General features: G+C 45.4%; 1 protein-coding gene across 2 annotated transcripts in view; it reads right to left on the reverse strand.

Annotated features, from left to right (window-relative positions):
* Positions 1-24,198, reverse strand: part of Swt1 (Swt1 RNA endoribonuclease) — a 130,257-nt gene extending 106,059 nt beyond the window's left edge. The window contains exons 1-6 of one of the 2 annotated variants that reach the window (XM_084609104.1): positions 23,197-24,198; positions 19,735-19,811; positions 17,618-17,674; positions 12,698-12,776; positions 9,202-9,281; positions 5,704-5,793 (exon numbers count right to left, since the gene is read on the reverse strand). In XM_084609104.1, coding sequence (XP_084465230.1) covers positions 5,704-5,793; positions 9,202-9,281; positions 12,698-12,776; positions 17,618-17,674; positions 19,735-19,811; positions 23,197-23,818 — 1,005 coding nt within the window. In that variant the 5' untranslated portion in view covers positions 23,819-24,198. The remainder of the gene's footprint in view (positions 1-5,703; positions 5,794-9,201; positions 9,282-12,697; positions 12,777-17,617; positions 17,675-19,734; positions 19,812-23,196) is intronic. The other variant, XM_084609105.1, reaches the window with a different exon arrangement.
* Positions 24,199-26,328: the final 2,130 nt, after the last annotated feature.

Consider the following 26,328-nt stretch of genomic DNA (forward strand, 5'->3'; position numbering starts at 1 on the left):
TGACATCCGTGTAATTTACCGATCTGGTCGCAAGCATACAGATGGAGACGCTTTGCCTCGTTCACAGCTGCCAGCCGACTTTGCCAGCCTCTCCGTCTTGGACTCAGCGGCATCTTGGCTCGACGTCAGTGACATGCCCTCCGAACAATGAAAGGATCCGTGGATCGCATCCCTTATTGACTACCTTTCCAACAATTCAGCGATTACCCCTTCACGCGACCTTCGGCGTCAAGCTTCCCACTAAGAGATTCGGGATCACCTCCTTTACAGGCGCAACTACAACTCAAGTGGAAGGAAATGGCTCCTCGTGATTCTGCGCCATCTACGGACTCAAATATGTACAGCTTTGCACGCCGATCCGCAGTGCAGTCACGCCGGAGTTTTCAAGACGTACACTCGAATTCGTCTTTGCTACTATTGGCGCGGCATGTACAACTCGGTTCTAAGGTACGTCCGATCGTGCTTGATTTGCGAACACCGCAAACCTGCCTCTCACCGTTTGGCTGGTGAGTTACAGCCTCTCACATGCCCGCTTAGACCCTTCGACCGCATTGGAACTGACCTCTACGGCCCTCTTCCATACACAGCTGATGGCAATCGCTGTGTCATTGTTGCCGTCGACCACCTGACGCGATATGCCGAAACCGCCGCGCTCCCAGCTGCAACAGCCCGAGATGTAGCCAGTTTCTTATTGAAGAAATTCATTCTCCGTCAAGGTGCTCCTCGTGAATTGCTCAGCGACAGAGGCCATGCTTTCTTATCTGACGTCGTTCAAGGCCTGCTCGCTCAGTGAGAAATCATTCACCGTACTTGCACCGCCTACCACCCGCAAACAAATGGCCTTACTGAACGATTTAATCACACCCTCGGTGACATGCTGGCGAAGTACGTCGGATCCAACCACACAAACTGGGACGTTGTACTTCCTTATATCACCTACGCGTACAACACTGCTACGCAATCCAGCACGGGTTTCTCTCCGTTCTTTTTGCTTTACGGTCGGCATCCATCTGCTCCCCTTGATACTGTCCTCCCCTACAACCCTGACGCATCAGAATGTACCACAGTGACCAAAGCTGCACAGCACGCAGAAGAATGCCGCCAGATTGCACGGACATTCACAACCGACTCTCAGTGGTGCCAAAAATATCGCCATGATACCAATCAGAAGAATGCACCACACTTCGAGCCTGGCTCACTCGTGTGGCTCTGGGTTCCATCCGGCATCCCCGGCCTCTCAACAAAACTCATCTCCAAATATCATGGGCCCTACCGCGTCGTCGAGCGCACTTCACCAGTGAACTATATTGTCGAGCCGCTTACGCCAGCTTCCGATTTGCGACGCCGTGGCCATGAAACCGTTTATGTGCAGCACCTTAAGGCGTTCTACGATCCCATAGTATATTCGTCCCCTTAAGTCACCAGGATGGCTCCTTTTTTCCTGGGGGCATTGTGAAGAAGATGGGCCCCTTCGCTGAACGCTGACGAAGAGGAAGAAGTGTGGAATTGCCAACGCGCAGATTGTGCTGGTCTTGATCACCCAGCTTCCCCGCCGACCTCGACGCCGTCCTCGACGTACTTCCTCTACACTTTCATTTGATTCGGACATTTTCTCTAGTCCCTTAAAAGCCGAACTAATGAGAGCTTGCTGTATTCAGCAGCAATATGACAGTGCCACCGGGTTTCACACAAGTGTTTCCTGTACAAAAAAGATATGGTATATGTATAGGCTTCTGTGCAACTGTTTAATTTTACCTCCAAATACCATGTAAATTCTGAAATAAGGAATATAAACAGTGTTTGCTATTTTTTAATTTTCCTTTTTCATTTGACTGATCACATATACGATATTCGAAGGCAATTATTTCCCATATTCGTATAGATTCGTATTAAAAAATTTCAACATTCGTACACCCCTACATGTAATACATCTGTTTTCCTAAAACAATGAGCACTCTTTGGGACAACAGTTTTTGTGAAGTGAAGCTGATCCGAGAGCTTACACGAGAGCCGATTTAAAAGCTATTGCGTGGATGCGAATGTAAGCTCCTCTCGGTGCTGAACGCCATTTGCCAGGTAAACTTGAGTACACACCTGCCATTATCAAAATATGAGAGACAATGAGGAGGTGGGGGGAAGGGGACATGGAGCACACGTGCACAGCACTTGGCTACTTTAAGAGTGACTTTCCCGTCGAAGACTTTGCAAAGTGCAGAAATTTTCTCAGGTACTAGTTTTTCCAACGGCTCTAAACATAGCAGTCTTTTACTAAAACAGGTTTTGAAGTGCCAAGTTGCATCAAGTGGCCCCTAGTGGCTGTTGTCTTCTTTTAAGCCTCATGTCATACAAGGCAGAAAAGGCAGCAAGATTTCTTGGTCACTGCAGCAACTCAGTGAGCCATTTCTGTACGACAGACTGTTAACGAGGCTTCTTTTATATTATCGGATGACACACATGACAACACGGGCCAGCCACGAGCACTGCCCAACTCTCCCTCAGGGTTGTGACTTGCAAGACAAAACCATGCGTTTCCATAGTTTCAGAATTGAACTGGACTCAAAAATGAATGCCTGGCTTGCACAGCACGTGGGTGAAACTTTGCCGGCTTCAACGGTGCTTCTCTTAAAGCAGTGCACATGGTATCGCGGGCCATGCACGGCAGCACCCCTTTTATCCTGAAGTAGAACTTATTGCTGAGCTAGTTGGTTCATGATCGTATGGGAAAGTAAGCGCAAAAGAAGAGACAAACACAAGAGAGGAGACAGGACATACTTTCTCGTACGACCCCTTTTATCCGGTGTGAATGTCATGCATATCTAACAAGAACGATGAGAGTTCTAAAGGCCACCATGTCCTTGAAGTTGAGCCCCTTCCACCTGCCTTTCCCGATCTCACAACTTTCAGTGATCCCAAAGAAAATGGAAAAAAAAAAACACCACAAAAGTTCAATAAAAACTGAACAAAAATTGAGCACGGTGGCTCCTGTATTACAGGCTTGCCAGAAAAATGCTGCTTATTTCGAAAAACCTACAGTTCAGACTTGGCTGCTTTAAAAGAATTGGCGCAAAATATGCATTCCTCGCATAGCAAAGCTGGTGGTTTGTCAACATAAGATAGTAGTCCAAGTGTTTGAAATCACAAAAATTTTTCCATCACTATACCAGCTTTGCAAAACTGGTTTGGCCAGGTAACAAGCATGTACTGGCAATTGTGGCCTGCCTGTGTTTGCATGCAGATGTTCCTTTATCCTTGATAAAATATTTCTGAATGAAGCCAAGGATCATATTTGGGAGAAATAAGGTAGTGTCCACAAAAAAGGGAGGTCGAGCGAAATTACCAGATCTCTCCAGCAATTTAGGTACACAATTACAAGCAGCTAAATGATTTTTGCATCATCAAGTGTGGTCAAGTACTAGTGCAAACAAGAGGCCCCACTGTTAGTGCAGCTGCAGAGGGCTCAAACGCAGTCATGCTAGTTCCAGAGGTAACCGCTCGGAAGGAACCACTGTTAACTATAGGAAACGGCGCATGGTTAGAGGGAGCTGTGAAGCTGACCACACACTAGGAGCTTTGGCTGTGACCACTTTGCCACGCCAAACACAGCCATCAACTCAACTGAGCCATACTACGTCAATCACTGAAACACATCGACTGGAGGGAACCATCAATAACGGTGGTAGTGCTCACCTACGGAACGGGAACTCGAGGACTTGTCAAGCAGCATGAAAAGAGTGGGGTTCAGAGGATATTACGTTTTTGTTGCAAAGCGGATACGAACAACATGAACCAGTCGTAGATAAATATTCTCGAACAGTTCAGATATGAATGCAGATATGAACAACACGAACTGGTCATAGATAAATGCAGTCAAACCTCGATGTAACAAAGTCCTACTTGCAGCTGAAAATTTCGTTAAATCGCGAATTTGTACCAAGCGTACGGTTACTTACACGCGTAATGAACTTGCCTCCCACTTTGGCCGCTGGCAACTTAAAAAAAAAAAATAGCCAGTCGTTAGAGTGTCCCTCCGTTGAGTTGCGCGCTGCCGCAATCCAGTATATTTCTTGGCAGGGCACCAAGATTTCATGCAGCAACAATTAATTCCCGGTGTGCGCTAGCTCCAGTGGTGGGGTGAAGGATTGGGGAGGGGGGGGGGGGGGGGGGGGGGGTTAACCTGGCAAAGTACCAGCGGCTTTGACAGGAGTGCCAGTGGTGGCTTGCTCTGCTCTGCTGGTCCGGTTGCTCCCTGCCTTCCTTTCATCACACAGCAATTCCGATTGGGGTGGGTGCCGTCTGCTGCCACAAAATCATTGCAACGTGTGTAGCAGCAAACGCCTTTTGAAGGGAAGGATGATAAAAGCCCGCATCATAATCACGACTGTCCACGTGCTTTCTTTGATGACTGATGGGTCTACAACTGTCGTAAAAACAAGAAAGGTCTACTTCTTCCCGCATATTGAACCCTCCTTTCAAATTGACGTCGATGACGGGCAAATGCATAATGTGATGTCTCGGCTAAAGTTTTATTTCTCAACCGATTGTCAAGGTGGCTGCTGATGCATGCGATGCACGAAGACTTCGTTAAATCGAAAGTGCGACATAAATTACTTCACAAAATCACAAAAAAGAAGATACATGGTTTTCAATAGGGCAGAGATTGGGAAATTTAAAAAATTCATTACATCGCGAATTTCGTTACACTGAGGTTCGTTATATCGAGGTTCGACTGCATTCTCGAACAGTTCAGCTATGAATGCAAATACAAACAACACGAACTGGTCGCAGATAAATATTCTCGAACAGTTCAGGTATGAATGCAAAAATTAAAACAAAACTTTTCCACGGAGCCAAGCCACACAAAGATTTAGCTTTAAACAGGTCATAAGAGCAGTGTCTCCATTAACACAAGTACACAGTGAACGGCTTCCACAGTGTTATTTGATGCTCAATCTTGTGCGCACCACAGCACAGCTTGCAATTTTCTGCTTTCGCTGTTTTGGGGGCTTTTCACGCAAGTTTACAGGAGGTACACGGAAGAGGTGTGGCTCCATTCAGTAGGGTCATAGCCTAAAATCTACTCAAATAAGCTCCAATTAAAAAGTAGCCAGTCGTAAACTTTCTAATTAAGCAGTGAACATTTTTGTGCATGCCCTGCTTTTTGTTTTTGCTGTGCTGACTTACTAGCTTCCTCCAATTTTAGACTCAATGACCACGATACCGAGAAAAAAGACAAGGACAATAACATTTTCCTATGTCATTCTGAAACGGCTTTTTTCATTCCAAACGAATACTTAATACTCATTCTTCACATCCGATTTTCGTTCGAAACATTTAATACACGTGCAGACATTATAAAAAATATATGAATGCGGTGGGCACGAGAACGGGTAGGAGGGTTCAAGAGCAGAGAGATGTGGCTGGGAAGAAGCTGCCTTGAAAACTGGCAGATGCACGAGCGGGAATTTATTGGTGATTTTTGGACGAAGTGGTCCGGGGCAGACCTCTTTGCCTAACAGGTTCCTCTAAATTCCTACCTAGAAAAAAAAAATCACCGCACTTTTCCACTGGGCACAGTGGACACACCCCACCTCACTGAACGAACATCTGTGAGCATAGGGTCCACTGCATTTCAGTCAGCAAGGTGCAACAGCAGCAAAGGTGCACCGCAGTAGCTCCCGTCCAGACATCCACAAATGCACAAACCTCGGCAATGGTCTGCCCACGCAGCCTGGGATGCTTGGATGCAAGGGCCTTGTAGATATAGGCGACTGCTGCGATAGCACTCCTCTGGACCTGCAGTAGAAAAAAAAGTCAGGAAATACTGCCACTACAGTGACATTCTTACTTAGTGCCATAGCAAATAGTCCGCAGAGTGCAAACACTCGAAGTACAGCCTTTGTCAAAAGTTTAGAGCCCAGGGGATCTACCCAGGGGGACAACAGCGCAGGTGTTGTCTTCTTCCTTGTCCTTCATCTCCGCGCTGTTATTACTTAAAAATCTACTGCTCAGCCATACATGTGGCTAATAATGCATTCCCAGGTTTCCAAACTTGCTGAAGGCAAGATTTTTCATCCTACCCTCTCTAATGGCTAGGACTTCCACGATTGTTAAAGAAGTCAAAATATATGGCTTAAAAGCCAACCCTCTGGGCTCTAGGCTGTATATGTGCCCAATCAAAAGTGGAAGTGGCGTGCCCCATTCAGTTGCCAAGCTGATCTTACGAGCTCCGCCAACAAAGTGCATAATGGACTGCAAGCCATTTTAGCAATCGGAGAGCCCTACATTTCCCCATGGCGATGACTGGCAGGGATCACGCAAAGATCACAAGTGGCGCTGTCCCATCTTAGCTAGTGCTCACAACACAAAAGTTGTTGCGTGCACAACATCACAACCAAGAGCTGGAGTGGAGTGGTGCACACAAAAAGCAATGACTGCAACACCTCTGACAGCGGTGCAACTCTTGTAGACAAGACACAACAACCTTCCCAGCTGTCCCTCCATGACATAAGTGCCGACAAAAGCACCACAAGAGAGCAACCAACAAGGATTGAAGACTGTTTCCCTTCAAAAACTGGTCTCATTGCGCACAGCAGGTCTGGATGGAAGTCTTCCTTGGGTGAAACACCATACACCTTTAGAGCCAGCAATGTTTTCCCATGTTTTTCCCACTGAATTCCTTTACCTCCTACTGCTATTTTGCTCTCCGTAACCCACTGTGCCATCTGCAATTTATTTTAAAATGTTTCATCGGCTTCCAAGTTTCCTCCATCTAGCCAAATACTGGCAAGACACAACTGTAGCCCATTTTGCTTCTGTGGGGTATAGGTTTGCTTTGATTGGGTGTACGGAGTTTAAAGTCCCAAAGCGACTTAGGCTAGGCGAGACATCACAGTGGAGAGCTCGGAATAATTTCAACCCCCGAAGGGTTCTTTTATGTGCACTGACATCACATAGTACACGGGTGCCTTGCATTTCTCCTCCATCACAATGCAGCCGCCGCGGCCGGCATCGAACCTGGGTTGCCCAGATTGGTAGTCAAGATTAACCACTGAGCAATCACCGCAGGGCTGAAGGATAAGCAGTAAGCACCCAACAGACAAGGATCGCAGGTTAACACTTTGACTGTTTTTGCCGTACGGGGTACTGCGGCCGTCCCGCTGAGTTTATGCTGTACGGGTACTTCGCTAAACACATAGCCTTTAAAAAAATTCGATAATGGGGGTGAGCGTTTTTTTTTTTTCTTCGGAATATTCAACAGTCAAAGGGTTAAAGTTGAAAGAGGAAATGAAGCCCTGGGGCAACTCCCGAAAGAAGGCTTTTACTGAAAAGCAACCAGACTATATAAACATAAGTGGCCTGAACAAACATGAAGGAGACCATGATAACTATATTAAAGTCTAATTCTCTGCTTCAACCACAACTTTGGCTGACTGCTAATTTTAGTGAAAGCGTTTAAGTGAAATTGTCTTTACTTTGGGAAACTATTAGAATGCCAGACTCGTTTATACTTTGTTCTTTGTTACTTTGCTTTCCATGCAGAGGGGTTAAAAAGGAAACAGAGTCCCATGCACCGCACCTAAATATTTGATACACCGAGAAAATGGCTTACCAGCTTCCTCTGTCTTACGGCTATGTGAACTGAGAGCACAGTGTTAATGTATGCTGGCAAAAATGGCAGCAAAGCATGAAATGAGGGGGGCTTTACAATTCAGCAGCCTGGTATACCACGACTATGTAGCTATGTAGGATGCAAAGTGACAGATGGCATTCCGTGTGCTACTGCTTTTGGTGTTTCAATGGCAAGAAAAGAAATGAGCTGAGCCCTAAAAATATGCACGGCTGCTGTAGGTAAAAGTGGCATGGTTTTGTTGGTTCCCGTTTTTCCTTTTCTTTGTATGCTGATCACCAACTTATTTTGCCACTCAAAAGTAGAGTCCTCTTTTAAGCCTCCTCCTTTGGTTCTTGTCTGCATGTGAGCCAGGCGAACTGCTGCCCAAACTCCTATGACAGGTTAATGCAATTCTATCCTATTTTCAAGGGAACCAAACTGGATTCCAAGGGAAGGAAAGCATAACAGGGGGCGGCAGAGAGTTAGGTGGGCGGATGAGGTTAAGAAGTTAGCAGGGGTCAAGTGGATGCAGCTAGCACAGAACTGGGTTAATTGGAGAATTATGGGAGAGGCCTTCGCCCTGCAGTGGGTATAGTCAGGATGATGATGATGATGATCCTATTTCCCCCTTCAACATTTGATCACATCCCATTCGTCATCAGGATGAGTCGATGTGGCGGAAGAGAGACCAACTGGGACTGATAAGAGGAGTGCTATACTAACCCTGCTACTCTCAAGCTGAACATACAACTGACATCACTGAGGTCGCATACCATGGCTAAGCTATGGCATGGTCAGAACTGTGAAAGATTTATTAAATGTAGAGCAGTAAACGCATGACCCCTGTTGAACCTTTGCGGCAGGGCAATGGCTGAAGAAACATTTACATATTTACATAGATCTTAGAGTCAAGAAACTCCAATATAATTGAAGACCACTGCTGCAAAAATGTTCAGAATGCATCGTAAATGCATTAAACTGCTGCAAGCTCATCTCAGTGCTAACAGAAACCCCAAGCATTATTATAGTGATATAAAATACATGTGACAAGTTTCACTTCACACTTAAATAATTTATGATGCACTACATTTATGCACAGACTATCGTTGTAATTGTGGTCTCCTCACTACTGAAAAGCAGTGATCTGTGGGTATGCGATCACCATCCCTCTGGTTTACCCCACATCGGTGCCTTTTCCTTCAAAGGTTTGAAACAGACACTAGCGTTCTGCCAGCAGCATTTGAAGATTGCCCCTGTTACGCTCCGGTACAGACTTCTTCTAAGTGGACAACTTCGCTTGTAACTGCCCACACAAAGGAATCAAAAGTTGTTGCAGCAGCTTTACATTACACCTGCTTTGCAGAGGTCAACCCTTTCCACTACTAAAGGTTACAGACAACCACCTCAGACGACCCCTCACAAGCAAGGGCGGCCCGATGTGGCAGCAAAATGCTCCTGAGCTTGCTTCAACTACATAACAACGCCACACAATTGTTCGCTTGTGGGAAATGCTCAACCCCTGAGCAGAGTGGCTTCCAACTTTTCAGGTGAAGGCAACATAGTTTAGCCGACTGTGCCACACAGCTACCTACCGTGTCGGCCTTCTTGGTCTTCATGTGGTCCAGCTCTTGAATGGCCATCCATGGAATGTACACGACCATCTCATCAGCGCCTGCATCAGCGGGCAAACAAGCGAGCAATGTCAAAAAAGGTAGACTCATAACTGGCACAGAGTGATATGCTTCTGTTCTCGGTCCTTGGAACAAAAACAAAACAGAAAGGGTGTAAGGAAACTCTGCACAAAAAGGAAGTCACAGAAGTCTGCCAGACATAAAGGCAACTCCATTCAGGTACCATTAAAATTGGAGCAGTCTCACCACTTGCTGCACAGGTGAAAGGGGTGCGCTAGCCCAGGTCTCAAGAGCTGCGGCCGATCCCCCGAGAGATGTGCTCCATGTAATAAAAAAATCGCCTTTTTTCTTCAGCTCCCAAGATGACAACCACAACACTGCAGGCTGGAAGCCAAATGCTCAGAAAAAGGAAATACATGAGCGAAATGCAGGCCACAGCCAATCCGCATGGTGTGAGATCCTACCGCACACATATACCACCTTTGCTATTGCTGCATCACCCTTGCAGCCTGGTCAATAACTTTTCAAGCGTCACTTCTCCACTGCCGCAGTTCTCATGGGCAGCGCCACATCCATGTTTTAATCTATCCATTTTTTACACTTTGAGAACCAAAATACGCAAAGGCACATTTGAATATTTTATTTCTGTTCACAGCCTTTCCACAGTGTACAAAGCTGGTCAAGCAATCTACCTTAACTGCAAGTATATAGCATTCATAATTCGGCACTTAAAGCACTGAGATAATTGGGAACCCGCATTCTCACCTCACAGGTATCTCCAACAATAATCACACACGCCAATGCACTATTCACCGTTTGTAAAAAAAATGTACAAGAGCACACTATCCTGCAACACCTCGCATGTAGAATTTTTATGTGATTGGGAGCATCATATGTTTTAGCAGCAGGCAGAACCTGAAGTTCGGCCTTTTTAACTCTACAGGGCACAGATGGATACTACATCTGAATATGGTCTAGGTTCGCTTCACTCAATTTTAGTTAAAAGGAACAACAATCTTGCACTTCTTTGAGAAAGCATCCAACGTAGCAAGTTTAAGAACAGCTCCCTACACAACTGTATAATATGTACATGAATTAGTAAAAAATAAACTCTGCTCTAGCAACAACTGTTTTACTAAGGTAAGGCCCTGTGGAAAAGTCTGCCATGGCACTGGAATGAGTGCCATTATGGTGGCTTCTTGGGGAACAGAAGTTCAAGACAGAAAAAGGGTTTTAAGCCAAGTTGTCCAGGCAGGTCATGGCAGCCCAAGGATGAACAAAAAATATTTATAAATGTGAAGTAAACAAAGAGCTCCACTGATGCAGATGGTGGGGTGAAAACACTCCCAATACAGTCTGAGGTTATGCTTCAAATGTTTAGTCCAGCGCATATAATTTGAAAGCAATACTGCTGGCAAGACTTGCACAAGAAACTTGCACATAATGGGCTTTTTATGTGAGGGCAGGCACCTAGAGACATACATCCTCTCTCTCTCTCTCTCTCACACACACACACACACACACATGCAAATAAACCGAATGGAAAGTTGGGCTAGCTGAAAGCAGTTCATGATGATTAAGAGGGTGCAAACTGAATGCAGAAGCAGTGAAGAAAGCAGGCCCTCTTATTCATCATGATACACACAAACCTCAGTAATCCCTAAACACGACCGCAGCCTCTGTATACAACAAAATTAACAGCTGAGTAAAGCTGTATAGTATGTACTGAACTGAAGGTTCCTGCACTGTGTGCTTAACAATTTGGCAATATTTGGCACAAGGAGTGTGGCCACACACTACATTTACAATGCTGCACAAGAATACAATGCCACATGGCTTTTATCACAGCTCAGTTGAAAGTTTGTTGCCCCCAGTAGAAAAGTTGGCTGTGGTTTAGCTCACGTTAAACCTAGTTGAATTGCGAAAGCAACGGCGGAAGATTCCTTTGCCTGCTGCATTATTTCCCTATCACGCCCTATCAGTGTAAGGTGCTACATTATTGGGGACACTTAAGCTCATCCCTTAAGGGTATGACGTGAGAGCATAAGCTACCAGCCCACATATAAAGTCACACTTCAACCAAGCCGTATGGACGTGCCTGCGTGTCGTAGAGGTAACAAGAATGCAAATGGTTCTGGCAAGCTAATTCTAATATCATCCTCCTATATGAAAGGTGCGACCAGAGTTGGCAGCTCCTGCCCGTGGCATAGAGGTAACGCAAATTCAATGTCATGGCAGGCTGATTCTAATGTCGTCCTCTCACATGAAAGGAAAGGCCCAAGTGAGCGCTCTTGCAGAGTACACGCTCGCCCGAAATATGCCGCTGACTTGCCTACCATTACTACTGCATTCCTCATGCAAGAGAAGGAGAATTAAGATGCGCTATTCCCAGTTCCAGGCATGGCTCAGTTGGTTAAAGTGCTCGGCTGGGGATCCAAGGATCCGAGGGGTGGAGGTGCACGGCATAGCCGCGGCCACCAGAGGTCTCGCTTTGGCTGTCAGAGTGTTGCTTTTGCAACACAACAAGATGAAACATCTGGCGGGAGCGAACAGCAGTGGCGCGGCGCCGACTGCAATGCCATCTGGCGGAGCTCGGTTGAAACGGTTGCTAGGCAATGGCTGTTCAAGGCCATTCATAGCAACCGGCTACGTTCGACAAGGCAAAACCTGGTGCAATGTTGCTTTCACAACAAAACAAGACCGCACCTTTGAAACACATGAGAACACACCTTTCGTCCTATTACCGTTATCGCTTTTGTTGCACTCGTTTAGCAGTTGGCTTAGGAAGTGCGACGACATTTAAACTTCAACAACAAAGCCTACTAAAAAGCTGTGTTTGCACATCAGTCCCTCATCATCGCACAGCACGCACAGTGATGCAACAATGCTCAGGAATAAAGAAATAGTTACTCATAATCTACAATCCAAAGCTACACAGCTTTCACCGACACTTTGTATTTGGAGAAAAATTTGCCCTTATCTAGGGATCAAACCTGGAGCTATTCAGGGCAGTTGCTTTACTAACTAAAAGAACAAAATCAGCTAGCAGATGACTGATCAAGTCTAAAATAACTTGAAGGTAACTGTGTCGCTATCACGTATTTCGGGGTATCTCCTACTTAGAACAGATTTTAAATAAGGCAGTGTTTACTCATCGGCATCTGCCCTAGTACAGGATTACTGTGCGTGGATAGATATGGTATGGCACTTGGGGGCGAACGGCCTGAAGTGATTCAGGCTATGAAGGACACTATAGTGCAGGACTCTGGATTAATTTAGACTACCTGAGATTCTTTAATGTGCATTGACAATGCCTAGCAAATGGGAACGTTACGTTTCTCTTCCATCCCAATGCAGCTAACAAAGCCGAGGTCGAAGCCATGTTCCTTGTGCTTAGGAGTCAAGTTCCTTAACCACCGTCAATATGCTAGACTATATAGGATATCAAAGTAGTTACCTCCACGGGGTGCCATAATAGTCTTGACTAGATTGAGGTGGCTGACGAAGATGTTGGTGTCAGTGATGACATAGGTGCCCTGCAAGAAAAAGATGCGAACCCTATCCAAACTCTGCCCAGCATATGCACATCCATGAAAACATTTTGCGTCCAGTCGCAAAGCAAGCGATAGAATTAAATGCCTACCAGGCCCCATCATGCCGCTATTGAACAGGCCCACTTTCGCCAGCCAAGCAAAGTGAGGCAGCATAAATATATGGGGGAAGACAAAGAAACAGCGGGTGCAACAAGTGCTGAAGCGGCAAGTATTTTGCGAAGGCTGTAAGGCACTTACATTAAACGTCCTGCCTACATGAGAAGTGGAATATCAACGGGTCAAAAAAAAGCCACAAGCAAAGGCAGGCAGATGTAGCGTTGTTTGTTTAAAGGATGTGCATCTGCCACACTTCTTATGACATGTATCAGCCAATGTCAACCTGTCTGGCTGCCTGGCCTTCAAAAAGGTGGTGTGACCCTGACCTGATTAAGTGTATGTGTCTACCCTTCCATGATGTCCACCCAAAGTAGATATATTGTGCCTTCCTTTCCCCCTAAAATAACTTGAAGAAAATGAAAACAAAATTATAGATTGAAAAAGTGCTTTTAGAAGAGCTATCACGGCTACTACCAAGGTGAAGAATGAATTCCCCCTTAATTCAATCCGACAAATTATACTTAACACAGCTTTTGCTTGTATCACTAGTTTCAAGCCGTACTTAAACCCTCCCCCTTTCATTCTTTTTTTTTAGTTCTTCCCTTGATTAACCAATCCCTCTTCTTATTAGCCAGGTTATTAGATATTCAAGATGTTTGCAGAATCAGCGCCCATCTTGCTTTTTGTTCCTCTGCCCAAAAACTAACCCTCCACTTCCCTGTTAGCTGTTACAATACTGGCATATGCGATGCTAGCAGCAGTGGTGACATTTGTTTGCCCCATGAAAGTGCTCAGAGCTGTATATATGCACAAACAATGCAGATATAAATTACAAACTAAGCAAGTGTTCAATGTTTGCTTCTGTCCGCAACATTTCAACCCTGCTCTCACAGGGCTGCCTCTCCGTTGCAAGACAGAATGTTGGTCTTGTGACTATTTTCTACATCTTGTTGCATAAAGAAGGGTTGGGCATCTAACAAGCTGATTGCCAAAAGCAAGAAAACAAAGAAATACTTACGAACATGAACTAATTGAGAAAAAAAAAAACGGGACAGGTTCTTTCATGAGCAATATAACCTAATTGTGATAAGCTGACACACAAAACAATAAAAGCCTAAATCAAATTGCACACTATTTGCTAAAGCTGCACCTCCAGTGAGAGCAGTCATCTAGCCCTGCTGGCACAGCCAAAGGCAAAGGTTCTGGACCATGTGCACTGTTAAAAGGCTGACCTTTCCAGAAGCACAGTTACACAATTGAGGAGCACCACGTCAAAAATACACACAGACCTCTAGAAAGGACAAGCACTGTCCTTAAGCCTGTGTCTATCTAGTACCTTAATTATGGCAAACTAGTCCAGTGTACTGCATTACAGCAGAGTTCTGCCAAGGTCAATGTACTGCTCCATAAATTGATAATACAATAAATTTTTTTGCTCTGTAAAAGTAACATTTTCTAGTTGCGCATCATTTGTAAAAACAAATATAGCATTTGTAACTGAAGAGTGTGCTTCAGGAATCGCTCGCAAAATCATTGCTTTTTTCAATCGAAGCAGGAAAAAGGGCGGCCATTGCAAAGACCCGGAAATGACATAGAGAGGGCATAATCAGACACCTGGGCACTGTAATTGCAGCATTCTGGCATCGTTTGCTTGTAAAAAATTCACAGTGGTCTAACCATGGCTGAACCAACTTAGATCAGGGTTACATCAGTTTTACATGGTTTCTATGAGATTTAGCATTTGAATTTGGATTCTACTCATCGAGGCCTTTTCAATGATATGAATTGATCTAGTGTAAAACTCAATTTTTAATCACAAACTAATTAAATGTAATCAATTAAGACCTGCAATTAGTGCAGTCCAATCATGCTAAATATAGCTTAACAATGCATGACTTGATACTATAGCAAAAAGCTAAATGTTAATTTCAATTAACTAATTATTGCTAACTATGCCCTGCAAATCGCCCAGTGAAATTATACTCAACATAAGCTATCCAACAATACTTGACATAAACTTCACATAAAGCCTAAACTTCAATATTTAATCACAATTATCTGTAATTATGACGCATGCGGATCAGCGTAGCATAATAGTACACTAGGCAGGCTAAGCCTAATCTGACCTTGAAGGTCGTCGTGACCGGCGGAATCGTTTAACTTCGGCATTGAGTACATCTGATGCTAAAAACTTGTGCGAGCGAGCGCGCGTTCGGGTATTTAAAAGGACGCGAACGCCTATAAATTCACGTCACTGCGAACGAGCGCAACCTCCGGCAGGGGTAAGCTACGACTTGATGTAGCGTAAAGTCCAATTTTAGACACAACAAACAGTAATTAATTACAGCGAATAATTATTAAAGCGGCTAGTAATGTGGTTATATATAAACTTAACTTAGAAAAAGCAGCGCAAAAAAAAAAAAAGACGAGGGCAACATAATTTTCAGAAAAAGCCACGCAAAAATTTTTGCACGGCTTTTTCTGAAAATATGTACCAACGCGCCCAACTCCTTGCCCAACTCGCCGCATTAAGCTTAGCTTAGCTTATGTGCACAAACTTCTATGACTTGTTGCTAGGCAGGCTAAGCCTAGTTTGACCTTGAAAGTCTTCACGACGGGCATAGTTCTCAATTTCGGCGTTGAGCAAATCTAACGTTATAAAACCTGAGAGCGAGCACGCATTATATTCGGGTATTCTGAGGGACGCGAACACCGATCTAATGAATTTACGTCATTGCAAACGAACGCCAACCGCCGGCACTGACACAATTTGCTTAGGCCTAACCCACGCGCATGTTCTTACCGTAAGCCTCATCTTGCGTGCCCAGGGCGGCTGCACAGCGTCTTCAGAGAGAGTTGTAATTATAGATGCGGCAGCGTTTACAGCGACAGAGTTTACAGTGTCGACGGAGTCGAAAGCATTTCGCCATGGTAATCGCGGCAGAAATAAAAATTTACCACTGTAATAACCCTAGCACCAACCACGTTGACACAGCCCTAGAGGACTCTTCGCTGCACGACCTACAGGCCTATATATTTTCTTCCTTTCTTTATGCCTACATCAGATCTTTCAGGTAAGCTAGCTGCCCAATCAGGGCACGACACGCTGCCTGATGCACGCGCGCATTGTCAGCTACATAGGTTTTAAAATGCTTGTAACAACAAAATTACTATGCTAACAGGCATAAAACCTCAAGATTAGTTTTGGCACTCGCCGATCACATTAACAGGCATTATACAGCCAGAACAATATTTCGTTAATTATAGCAAGTCAACTGGCCATGTTGCAGCTCAGAAACAATGGTCTAAAAAAAAAATACTGCAGTACACAGCCACGGCGGGAGATCGTGACCCCGTGACTTGCACAACCCAGTTTAGGCTGTCCGCCTCAATTTCAAAGGTTTGCACCTCTAAAACAAACTATATATGACAGTGCACCACGCACCATTATTTTCTCTCCTAAAACAAGTTACCAGCCATGGCTGTCTTTTTTTTTTTTTTTTCTGAGAGCAAACGGCACGAACCTTGTGACAATACAAGAAAATACCCCTTTGTGAAATATACAAACGAAATACGCACACAATCAAAACTCTGACCATTCATACATTCCTAGAGAAGCACGGAGCCCCACAAAAATTCACTGCGCCATAACCATAACCATTAACCGCATATGAAACAAGCCGCGGGCGCGCGGTCACCCGGTCCGAGTTGTAGAACATTTCGCCCGTCGCTCAGAAGCAGCTCAAAAGGAAGCCAATCGCAGAAGGCTTTCGGTGTACGTACTTACGCTACGTCGATCGGTTCAGTCCAAGTGAATAAGTTTGTTTTCCTAGAGCGGTTTCAGCGAAGGGCGCTCGCTTCGTCTGGTCGTGCATGTCAGCGCATCGAGATAGTTCAAATGAAAGTTTGATAGGATAATAAAGGACCAGAAAGGCTACTGTGGCTAGATACTATGTTCATTGTAATCGAAAGGAGCCAGCGCAGAGTGCAGTTTGGCACCATTGCTGTGTGTCCCTAAACGCGGTGCATTACCAGAAGAATTTCCATCAGTCGCACTTAAAAACTGGATACGATGCTCGCAGGCAACATTTTGCGGCTCTACAACCAGGGCCAGCCAGAAGATGACGAGCCTTTTGTCGTCGCCCCGGGCCGAATGGGCAACAGCCTCCCCCGACTCCACACCTCAATCTCTCAGACTTTCACCCTACTGCACACCTGCTCCAAGCAATACACGCCAGAGCGCGGTGACAAGGCGTGTTTCCTTCCCTTTTCTGCCTAGCTTCCGCTGCAAAGCCGCAAAAGGCAATCCATCCCCTGACTGAAAACGCGCCACTCTGTTGCCGAGTCCGGCTTCGTGCGGGTGCACCGGCGGCAAATGACAGGCGATAGCATCGTTGCCGCGCGACGCATCGCCAAGAAATATCGCCTCATGCGGTTACCGCTTAAGCAACTGCATGCCACACCATAAACAGACTGTCTCGCTGATTTCTTATTAATGAATGAGAGGTGTCGAGTTTATACACTGAAAAGCTCCTTTAAAGGATACCACAAATGAGCCATTTTTTTCTTCAGAAAACTATACATAACATTTAAGCAGTCAACATATTTAAACCTTTCCAGCCCTGCATAAGGATCAGCTTTATGCCCATCACTTTCAATTTGCAAAGCTTGTAGCTGCAAAATGTAGCAGCATCTGCAGCTGAGCGGGTTACAAAAGATCATGTTACCTCGTAGTCAGACAGTGGCCCCTGTGTGTTGAAACCGTTGTCAATTGCATCCGACAACTGAAATAAAAACAGCGCTTCAGTCACATCAGCTGTGCTGCCAGCAATGTAATGAAAGCCTAAAGCCCTATACTACCCTTGTAACCAAAGATGCAGTAACTCAGGCTGGTACACCACCATCAGCTCAACTACATTCACTGCTGAACAAGGGCCTCTCCCACTAAGCTATAAACAACCCTGTTCTGTACCAGGTGAAGCCATAACCTCATCTCCACAATCTTCTAATTCCCATCTACCCACCTGACTCTGCTTTCTCTCTCACACCCCTCCCCCAGAAACCACTCCACTATCCTAAGGGACCATTGATTATCTTAATTTTTGATTCGGGGCAATGACAACAAGCTCAGGCTACCTTTGACCATCCTGACCGCCTCCATAACGGGAAACTGTAGCTTCACTCTGCAACCGCTGACACACCAGCCGTTTCCTAAATCCAGTGCAGGTCAAGCATCCAGTGGTTCGAGCCAGCCAGGGGAAAGCCTCTAGTCAACTCATTGTCACACCACATCCCCTTGTGCAATTATGTCACACTGGCACCAGTTGCAGTTCTAGCTAATATCTAAACATGCTACCTCATTTACCAAGTCTGGGGTTTTCTTTCCCCTCAACTCTGTGTGGACCCTCTACAGCATAATACAACCACAACAAGGGAGTCACAACCTCCCGTAAGCACGGTCCATATTCCAAGTTTGCATTGTTTCACCCAAGTTATCCGATTGGTGGAAACACTGGAACTAGGAGTCCATTTGACTTCCGATTCCAGCAATTCCTTTAATCAGATGAGGATGGGCACAGAGGAAATAAAACAATGTGCTCTTCTTAACTGAGATTTCGTCCATCTCTCTCAGGAGGACTATGGATGCTGTGCAGCTCCTATATATATTTTCAAGCACGTTTACATGTGCCCCCTCTGCACCTGACTTCAAAGGCAGCCAACAGCAAGTGACGTTTTGAAGAATGCGAAAGAAAAATGTAATCTTGAACACAGTTGATTATAAGGTAGAAGAAAAAACAACTGCATGCCTTTGGTGGGAAAAGAACACACAACCTCTGAATTTCATGTCTGTTTACCAGTGATCTAAGGCAGTGACCATTCACTTTTCCATTTTCTTCTATATTTATCTTACATTCAACCCATCTATGAAAGTGTTCATCAGCGCCACCCTCGTCCTTCTTTCTGCACCAGGTGGTTCAATTCTTGCATGGCTGCATGCTGAGGTTTTGACCTGAACTACGAAATGTTTTCTATAATACAAACATAAACTATACATAGGCTGTATATAGGGCTTGGTTATATTTTTCACATTTCTCCGCACCTTTTCTCAAAGCCAGCTTCGCCCTTTGGCTGATTCGAGCCTAAGGATGTGCTCATTTTATTACAAATTATCGTCGTAAATACTTGCCAGAAAAGGTCAGCAAGTTGGTAAGTCATAGTGCCAAAGTGGCATGCTGTCTCTGCTGAAGGGCCTCAAAGATCCAGAGTTGGTGTCAGCTTAGAAAATATCCTATTCCACAGACAAGGCCAAGCTATGGTACCGTACATTATTAGCTTTAGCTGGGCGGAGCTTGCACATGCTCGGGCGCACAGTGTCACAGCACAACTAATATCTGCAGATTATGTGTGCCTTCATAAGCATGTGCATGTTGCACGCATTCTGTCCCTGCCTGGCAGTAAAAACACCGTCACACTACGTCCAGACCACTCAGCTATGAATACGGCCATGTGACAAGCATCAGCTAATACACTATAGTTGGACACAGCTCAAGAATGCAGCAGTAAATGCCCCTTAAAGGAGGCTCCAGTGCTGTTTATCAGTTCGCATGACATTGCAATTAATCATTTAGTGTGAAATCGGGTGTGAATGACATGGGCACCCATAATATGGAATTAACCATGATGTAATGAAAAGCGAACGAAACCACAACATCGAGTAAAACCATTTACTGAAGGGCCTTCTTTTAGGCGTGTTTGTGGCTGCATTGTCCGACTATAATGTACAGAAGATATTTTTTTGCAAGTGGGTGGGACGAGCTCTTTTGAATGCCAGAAAGCCACTCACATCCTCCATTTCTACATCTTCAATGAAGGGCTCGCTGTCTGAAGCTGATGTGCCAGAGGCACCCCAGGGTGACTGACCTGTTAAAAAAAATGCAAGATATTGGTGGGCATCTTAACAGACCCCAAGGACTGCTAAGCATGGTTTAGCAAGACTGTACGTGGTTTGATGGTTGAATTTTGGGGACATTCCAGCTTTGCCATAAGAATACACACGACAGCACCTTAACCACCACCTTCTCCTCCCACAATTCTTTAAATATTGTTTAGGTTTTCTTGTTTTTCTTTTTTGGAGAAAGGAAGGCGCAGCATCTGTCTCACTTTTTGGTGGATGCCTACACTTAATTAGGTCAAGGTCATTTGGTCTGAACAAGGTGAAATCCAAGTTTCAGTGCCAGTAATAGAGATTGCACTCTGAAACATCATCTGGCTCTTCAGCAAGCATATTTTCATGCAACTACTGCACTGTCATGAAAGCGTTGCAAATTACAATTCTTAAGAAGAGGAGGCCACTCACAAGTCTTTCAGCTTACTGGAAATAATATAACAGTTAAAAAATTCAATGGTTGCATATGAAGAACATTTTTTTCTATTATATATATATATATATATATATATATATATATATATATATATATAATTTTATTTTCTTGATCCTAGTGGAACAGCCAGCAACTGGCCCGCATTGAATTTTTTTTCACCACTACCTTTCAGTAAATTTTTTTTCCCTTGCACGACCTATCCACTAGAGCTGCAAATATTCTTGAGGATATGCCTGTCGGTGGTACCAGGAGCGAAAATTCCTTGTCTTGTAAGCACACTCATCCACACATCTGTCTAGAGCGCAGGAGTGGTACGCTCTGTTGTGCATTTATAACAACCTCAGCTGATTGATTAGAGGACCCAGATATAGTCTTCAAAGTCATGAGTTTAAACAAGATTGCAGGTATAGACAAGTGTGTGGACAACAGGACATACTAGGGCCATTTTTTTAAGCTACACCAGCTACACTAGAGCATTGGAGGCACAGGGGGTTTGCTACACTAGTGTAAGTTAAAAAAAATGGCCCTACTATATGCTTCCAACTCTGTTAATTTGCTAAATATAAGCAGCCATGACGAATATGTCAACACTGAAGTGCCTGCAAGGGTGGAAGTGCTGCACCAATTGTGGCATTCTGTGTCAATCTGACCTGTTCAGCCAAGCTGCACCTAAATGGCAATTTATGCAATAATTGCACCAGCCAGTATATTAACTCGAGTTGACCATCACAAATACACAATGCCACATTTAGCCGAGTATTATTGTGAGCTCAGCAACCACTGCGCACTCGCTACAAAAGCACGCAGCCACATTAGCCGCACCCACATGCACGACAGTTTGTTCGTTTGGCTCACTCGTGGTGCTTGTCCTAAAGCTGTTACTGCCATGGCTTTCACAAAAGTCTTCTGGCAGGAGCCTTTATTAAGTGAAGTTAACAGCAGCCAATCAATTCCACTGCTGTTTGTAGGAGCTGTCATTTTGTCATTTTTCTTTAGTGAACTCGAGCAAACGTCTTTAGAATCGTTACACTCCTAAATAATTCTGGCCAATTCAATACAGAATCAATTTTCATGCAGTTTTGGAATTAAGTAAGGTCGCCTTATTTTGATCTTTGTTAATTCGGCACTTCAAATCATTTTTACTAGAAGTGCGGTCCCCGCCGATGCCAGCAAATGTAATGCCAGTGTCACACGAGCAAGCAAAAACTCTTTCACCTAAGCGGTCTTTTAGCGAGTTGAAAGACTTTTATTCAAAAGGAGTTGCGTAGCAGACACACGACGCTGGCTATCTCTTTTTAGCGTTTGCTGCAGAGGACGCTATCGCAAGCGTGGCACTAGATCTTGAAACAAAACCACTCAGAATAAACAGACATATCGAAACATATAAATCAAATAATTGTGTTATAACATGTTGTGTATATTAATTTTAGCTACAGTATGTTTAATAACGTTAAATTAAAGAAGATGGCGCATTTACGCATAGGCAGTTTGCATCACCACGTGATATTTGGTTTGGTTTGTGGGGTTTAACGTCCCAAAGCGACTCAGAGACGCTGCAGTGGAGGACTCGGGAAATTTTGACCACCTGGGGTTCTTTAACGTGCACTGACATCGCACAGCACACAGGCGCCTTGCTTTTCGCCTCCATCGAAAAGCGGCCGCTGAGGCAGGGATTTGATCCCGCATCCTTGGGAACAGTAGTAGAGTGCTGTAGCTACTGTCCCACCCCGGCAGGGACCACGTGATATCTTGAAATGTTTACGAGAGTGCTGCAGAAAAACTACAATATTTTGCTTAGTTAACCTTCTGCAAAGCGTAAAACTACAATATTTTGCCTAGTTAACCTTCTGCAAAGCGTAAAGCTCTTTTTTTATAATTTATAAACGTGACACGAAAATTCACTTTTGCTTTTTTTTTATTTATTACAAGATAATCTTCGGTGTACACTGAGCTGGAGGCTACTCCTTTCCAGCCGTAAAAAAGATCGGCGATTTCCGCTTACAGAAAAGACCGCTTCTGTCATGTGTCTGCGGATGAAACTCCTTTTGGGAAGGTGTCTTTTTATTCAAATGCCTTTACAGTGCCCGTGTGACACGGGTATAGGTCTACGGCGTCGGGCGCTCGTTAGTTCGGACAGGGGCGGGCTCGCTCTAGTTATTTCGGATGGGAGATTACGTTGAGACACGGCGCGCCTCCAGCGATTACCGAAATAAGCCTCCCCGAACCTGAACCGCATGTCATAGTTTCGCCGTAACGCTTCGCTGCGCTGTGCGGTGAAGCATCCTCAAAACGGGATGGGGCCGTATTGTGCACAGGCATCAATACTAGTGAGTCGCACTGCAAAACGGTTAGGAAGGCTTCTACGATTTTGGATCAATCCTTCGACCTTCTAGACAGTGTGCGAAAAGCAAGGCGCTCGACGAAACTGGGAAAAACTGCCGGTTTCACTTGAGTTTTATCAAAAATGCAGACTGCTGTCAGGCAAGTGTTCATCACATAAAAATACTGTAATGCAAACTGATTGGCAATTTTTTCGAGTCCATTCGATACTTCAAACTTAATGTAAATTTGAACATTTTTTCTGCTTCATTAGAGACCAAATAAATAGAACTTACTGTAGCCACGCACGAAAAAATGCCCTTAGTAGCGCTTCATGCCGTCATCCTGCTCCAAAGTGCCTCATAATAAGCCCATAACTGCTCCAAACATGCTCCGAAATCGGACTTTTGCTGCCCCCGCGCCTGCTTAAAAAAAAAAAAAAAAAAAAAAGAAAAAAAAAAGATAAAGTCCGCTTCCATCCTTATAGCTATGGCTGCTAGCAATCTTTAACTGCGCGTTGCTGGTGCGTCTAGAAAAATCTAGCAGTGCACAGAACCTGATCATTACCGAAGCTTCGCGCAAGCTTAAAAAATATGAGCGCTTACCAGGCTGCCCGACCGCGGAAACTGTCGAGCAAGGCACAGCAGACGACTCCGCAAGCTTGGCCAACTTTTGCGGCAACGGGGCGGTGTCGAGGGGACTGTTTTTGCCTGAAGTGAACGTTACCTCAGGGGCGCCCTGCTGTACGCCAGGTTTCGGGCCGAAGACGTCAAGCATGGCTGAGAACAGCGCCCGACTCAAAGACGCCTTTTTGGGAGGCGTTGCGCCACCACTGCCACAAATTCCAGTGTCTCGAACAAATGTGCTACGAGCGCTTGAGGTCGACTTTCCACTGTGGACAACGTAGGACGACGTCGAAACGGTCGCAGCGTTCTTGCTTTTCGGTCGGGCAACACCTGATGGAACCTGTCGAAAATGACTGACCGATGTGGGCACCGTGGACGCACTAAGCGATCCAACTTCGCGTTGTGGAAGGCGCCTAGTTGCGCACTTTATTACCCGGCCAGAGGTCGTTGCATTGCAGGAATTTTGTCGGTCCGCTGCACCGGAGGAGGTCAAACGGCCCTTTGCAGTCCCAGAGAGCGCATCCCGTGCCCCGCGCAGGGCCCCTCTCGTAGCTCGTCGGTTCTCGTCCATCTTAAGACCGTATTCGTCAGGCAAATGCATTGTCGGTGCCAGGACTTCAACGAGAAACGAGCTATCGTTTGTGCAGAGCCGAATTCTGTTGCGCGTGCCTCCACGCACCCGTCCCGAATCGAAGCACGCACCGACAACGAAGCATGGTAACCAAAGGAGAGCGCGCAGCTGGCGCAGCCCTCGTCGTCGTCTCGCTTCTCAACGTCGATCAACAGACACCCAAAGCACAATCAGTACACTTGGTACAGAAGTACACTACTCCAGCCATTCTATCCCACTGTAGCAAAAGCAGACGGAAACATGAACGCTCCATAGAAAAAATGCTTTCCTTTATATAAGCCCATACAGCTGTACCAACACCACCTACACGTCTGTCTGCTAACGTGACCACGTGACTGGGGTGACGACGTGGCTTTGGATTTGGATATGCGGCAATGCGGCCACTTCTAGCCATAAAGTTTATGCCCCTTGCTATGCCTTGCTAGAACTCTATGCCTTGCTACCCCTTTAGCTGGCCCCTAGAAAATTCATTCGCCTAATTACCTAGGTGACAACACAATGGGTGCATTCAATTTTATAGTCTCGGACTACTTGCTGACAGGTCTCGGCTTCCGCTCCGACAGGAAGCAGAGGTATGATATGATCACATAACCATAACCTTTGCAAGCTCCCTCCATGCCTCCATCGTTTGCTCTTAGCAGGCGATGCTTGGGCGATGCCTACCATGACGCCGTGCGCACGTTTATTTCTTGGCGTACGTGTAATACTAAATATAGATAACAGAGACGCCAATAAATTGGTGCTTTTCGCGAACGGAGCGTGACATGCCTGAACGTGAAGCATCTTACAGACCTCAGATAAGTTTTTCTTGCCGTTACTGCTCACTAAATTCTTTTCAGGGCACAGCTCACTGCGCTCGAAAGCAGACGAAAGCGTTTGAAAAACTATTTACAACAAGCGTTAGCTGCTTCAGCACAAAGCGGTTCGCTTGCGCTAAAAAGATCGCGAAAGAGGTGAACTTTTCGGCAGCCCGAACAAACAATCCGTGCTAGGGGCTCTGGAGGCTTCCGTGTGTAGTGAAAGTCAAAACAAGAAAGCGAAAACGCAAGATTCAAACGTCTTATAACTGTTACAACTGAGGAACACGAAAATGTTATATAGCAAAGAAAAAAAAAACAATAACAAATAACCACGATCAAATCGTTTACACCGTAGCCAGTTCAATTGGTTCAATCACCGATCGTTGCAACCGTTGCAACCTTGCCGGTTGTACCAACGTTACTAGACTAGTCTAAGTAGCGTTGAGTTGTACGGTTGTACGGTTGTACATCACCAGCAGCCGAATCGCCATCGAGCAGCCGTTCCATAGAGTTACCCTAGAATGACTTTCGAACAGGCCATAGAGTTATTACAAAGTCTTTGTATTAACTCTATGTTCTAGGGACTCCATGGTGACTCTACTAGCAAGGTGCTGGGGCTTGAGCACTTGAACAATCCAGAAAAACGTGCTCTGTAGTGTTCTGCAACGCTTTTAATTCCCATAGCACCCCAGCACGAGCTTCGAAAATTGGCGCCTTTATTTCAATACGGAGCTGTAAAAATGTATGCGGAGGGTTGGCTTCTCAGCATGAAAAGGCAAGGACGAAATCAAATAACAGGACATGCGCTGAACTACCAACAAAAGCTGCTCGTTGCTCTCAATAATTCTTTGGTAGTTGGGTGCCTGCCCTCCATTTTTGTGTTCGTCCCCGTCTGTTCGCGCTGCATTCTCTCGTCGTGCAACCACAAGCGCAAATGAAATCAGCTTTCGATATTTGGATATTCCAAACAATAGCGGCATCGATATCCTGGAGCTCATAATTTAACCCGATGGTTAGCTTTATATTTTGGTAGCCAGGTAAAGTTTTAACTGCAGATTACTTTCTGCTGTCTTGGGGTGGGGACACTCCGGAGTACAGGAAGTATTGTGCGTCCTACCCGCGGGTCTCCCAACGCTCTTGACCATGCAAGGTTCCAGGACCAAGTTTCAAAGCCAAGCTTCGCCACTGCCTCTCGGGAATCGGAAGAAAACCACTCGATGTCCCCCTGCATCGCCTCGTTGGATGTCGTTCGATGGGCGACAAGAGCCTGCCTCCCCATCTCGCGTTGGCTCCACTCAACGAACTTCCGGGTAATTGACTGAAGACGCAGCAGCGCATTGGTGAAAGCTAGCCCCAGGATCATTACCGCGTTCCACAAGTTCCGAATCACTTCCATGCAGTGCACGGTGCACCCGGTGGTCTCTCAATTCGTTCTCGCGAACCCATTTTTCGGGCTCGACAATGAGGTAGTCGCCATACATTGCGAGCTGCATTTCAAGGCAGCGGTACGGCGACATGATGGGATCACTCTTATCTTATCCCCAGATCACTGCAGTACTCTTTCAGGCGCTTGAGTGCTGTCCCAGTGTCCGGCTAGCTGCACACGTAGCAGTTGTTGCAGCGGCGGTGGTGCTGCTTAACCTCCCCTTCAATCGTGTGTCGAGGGTCGCTCAACACTAA

This window comes from Amblyomma maculatum, chromosome 7, assembly GCF_055883805.1.
Source record: "Amblyomma maculatum isolate TAMU_Amacu chromosome 7, ASM5588380v1, whole genome shotgun sequence".
NCBI lineage: Eukaryota > Metazoa > Arthropoda > Arachnida > Ixodida > Ixodidae > Amblyomma > Amblyomma maculatum.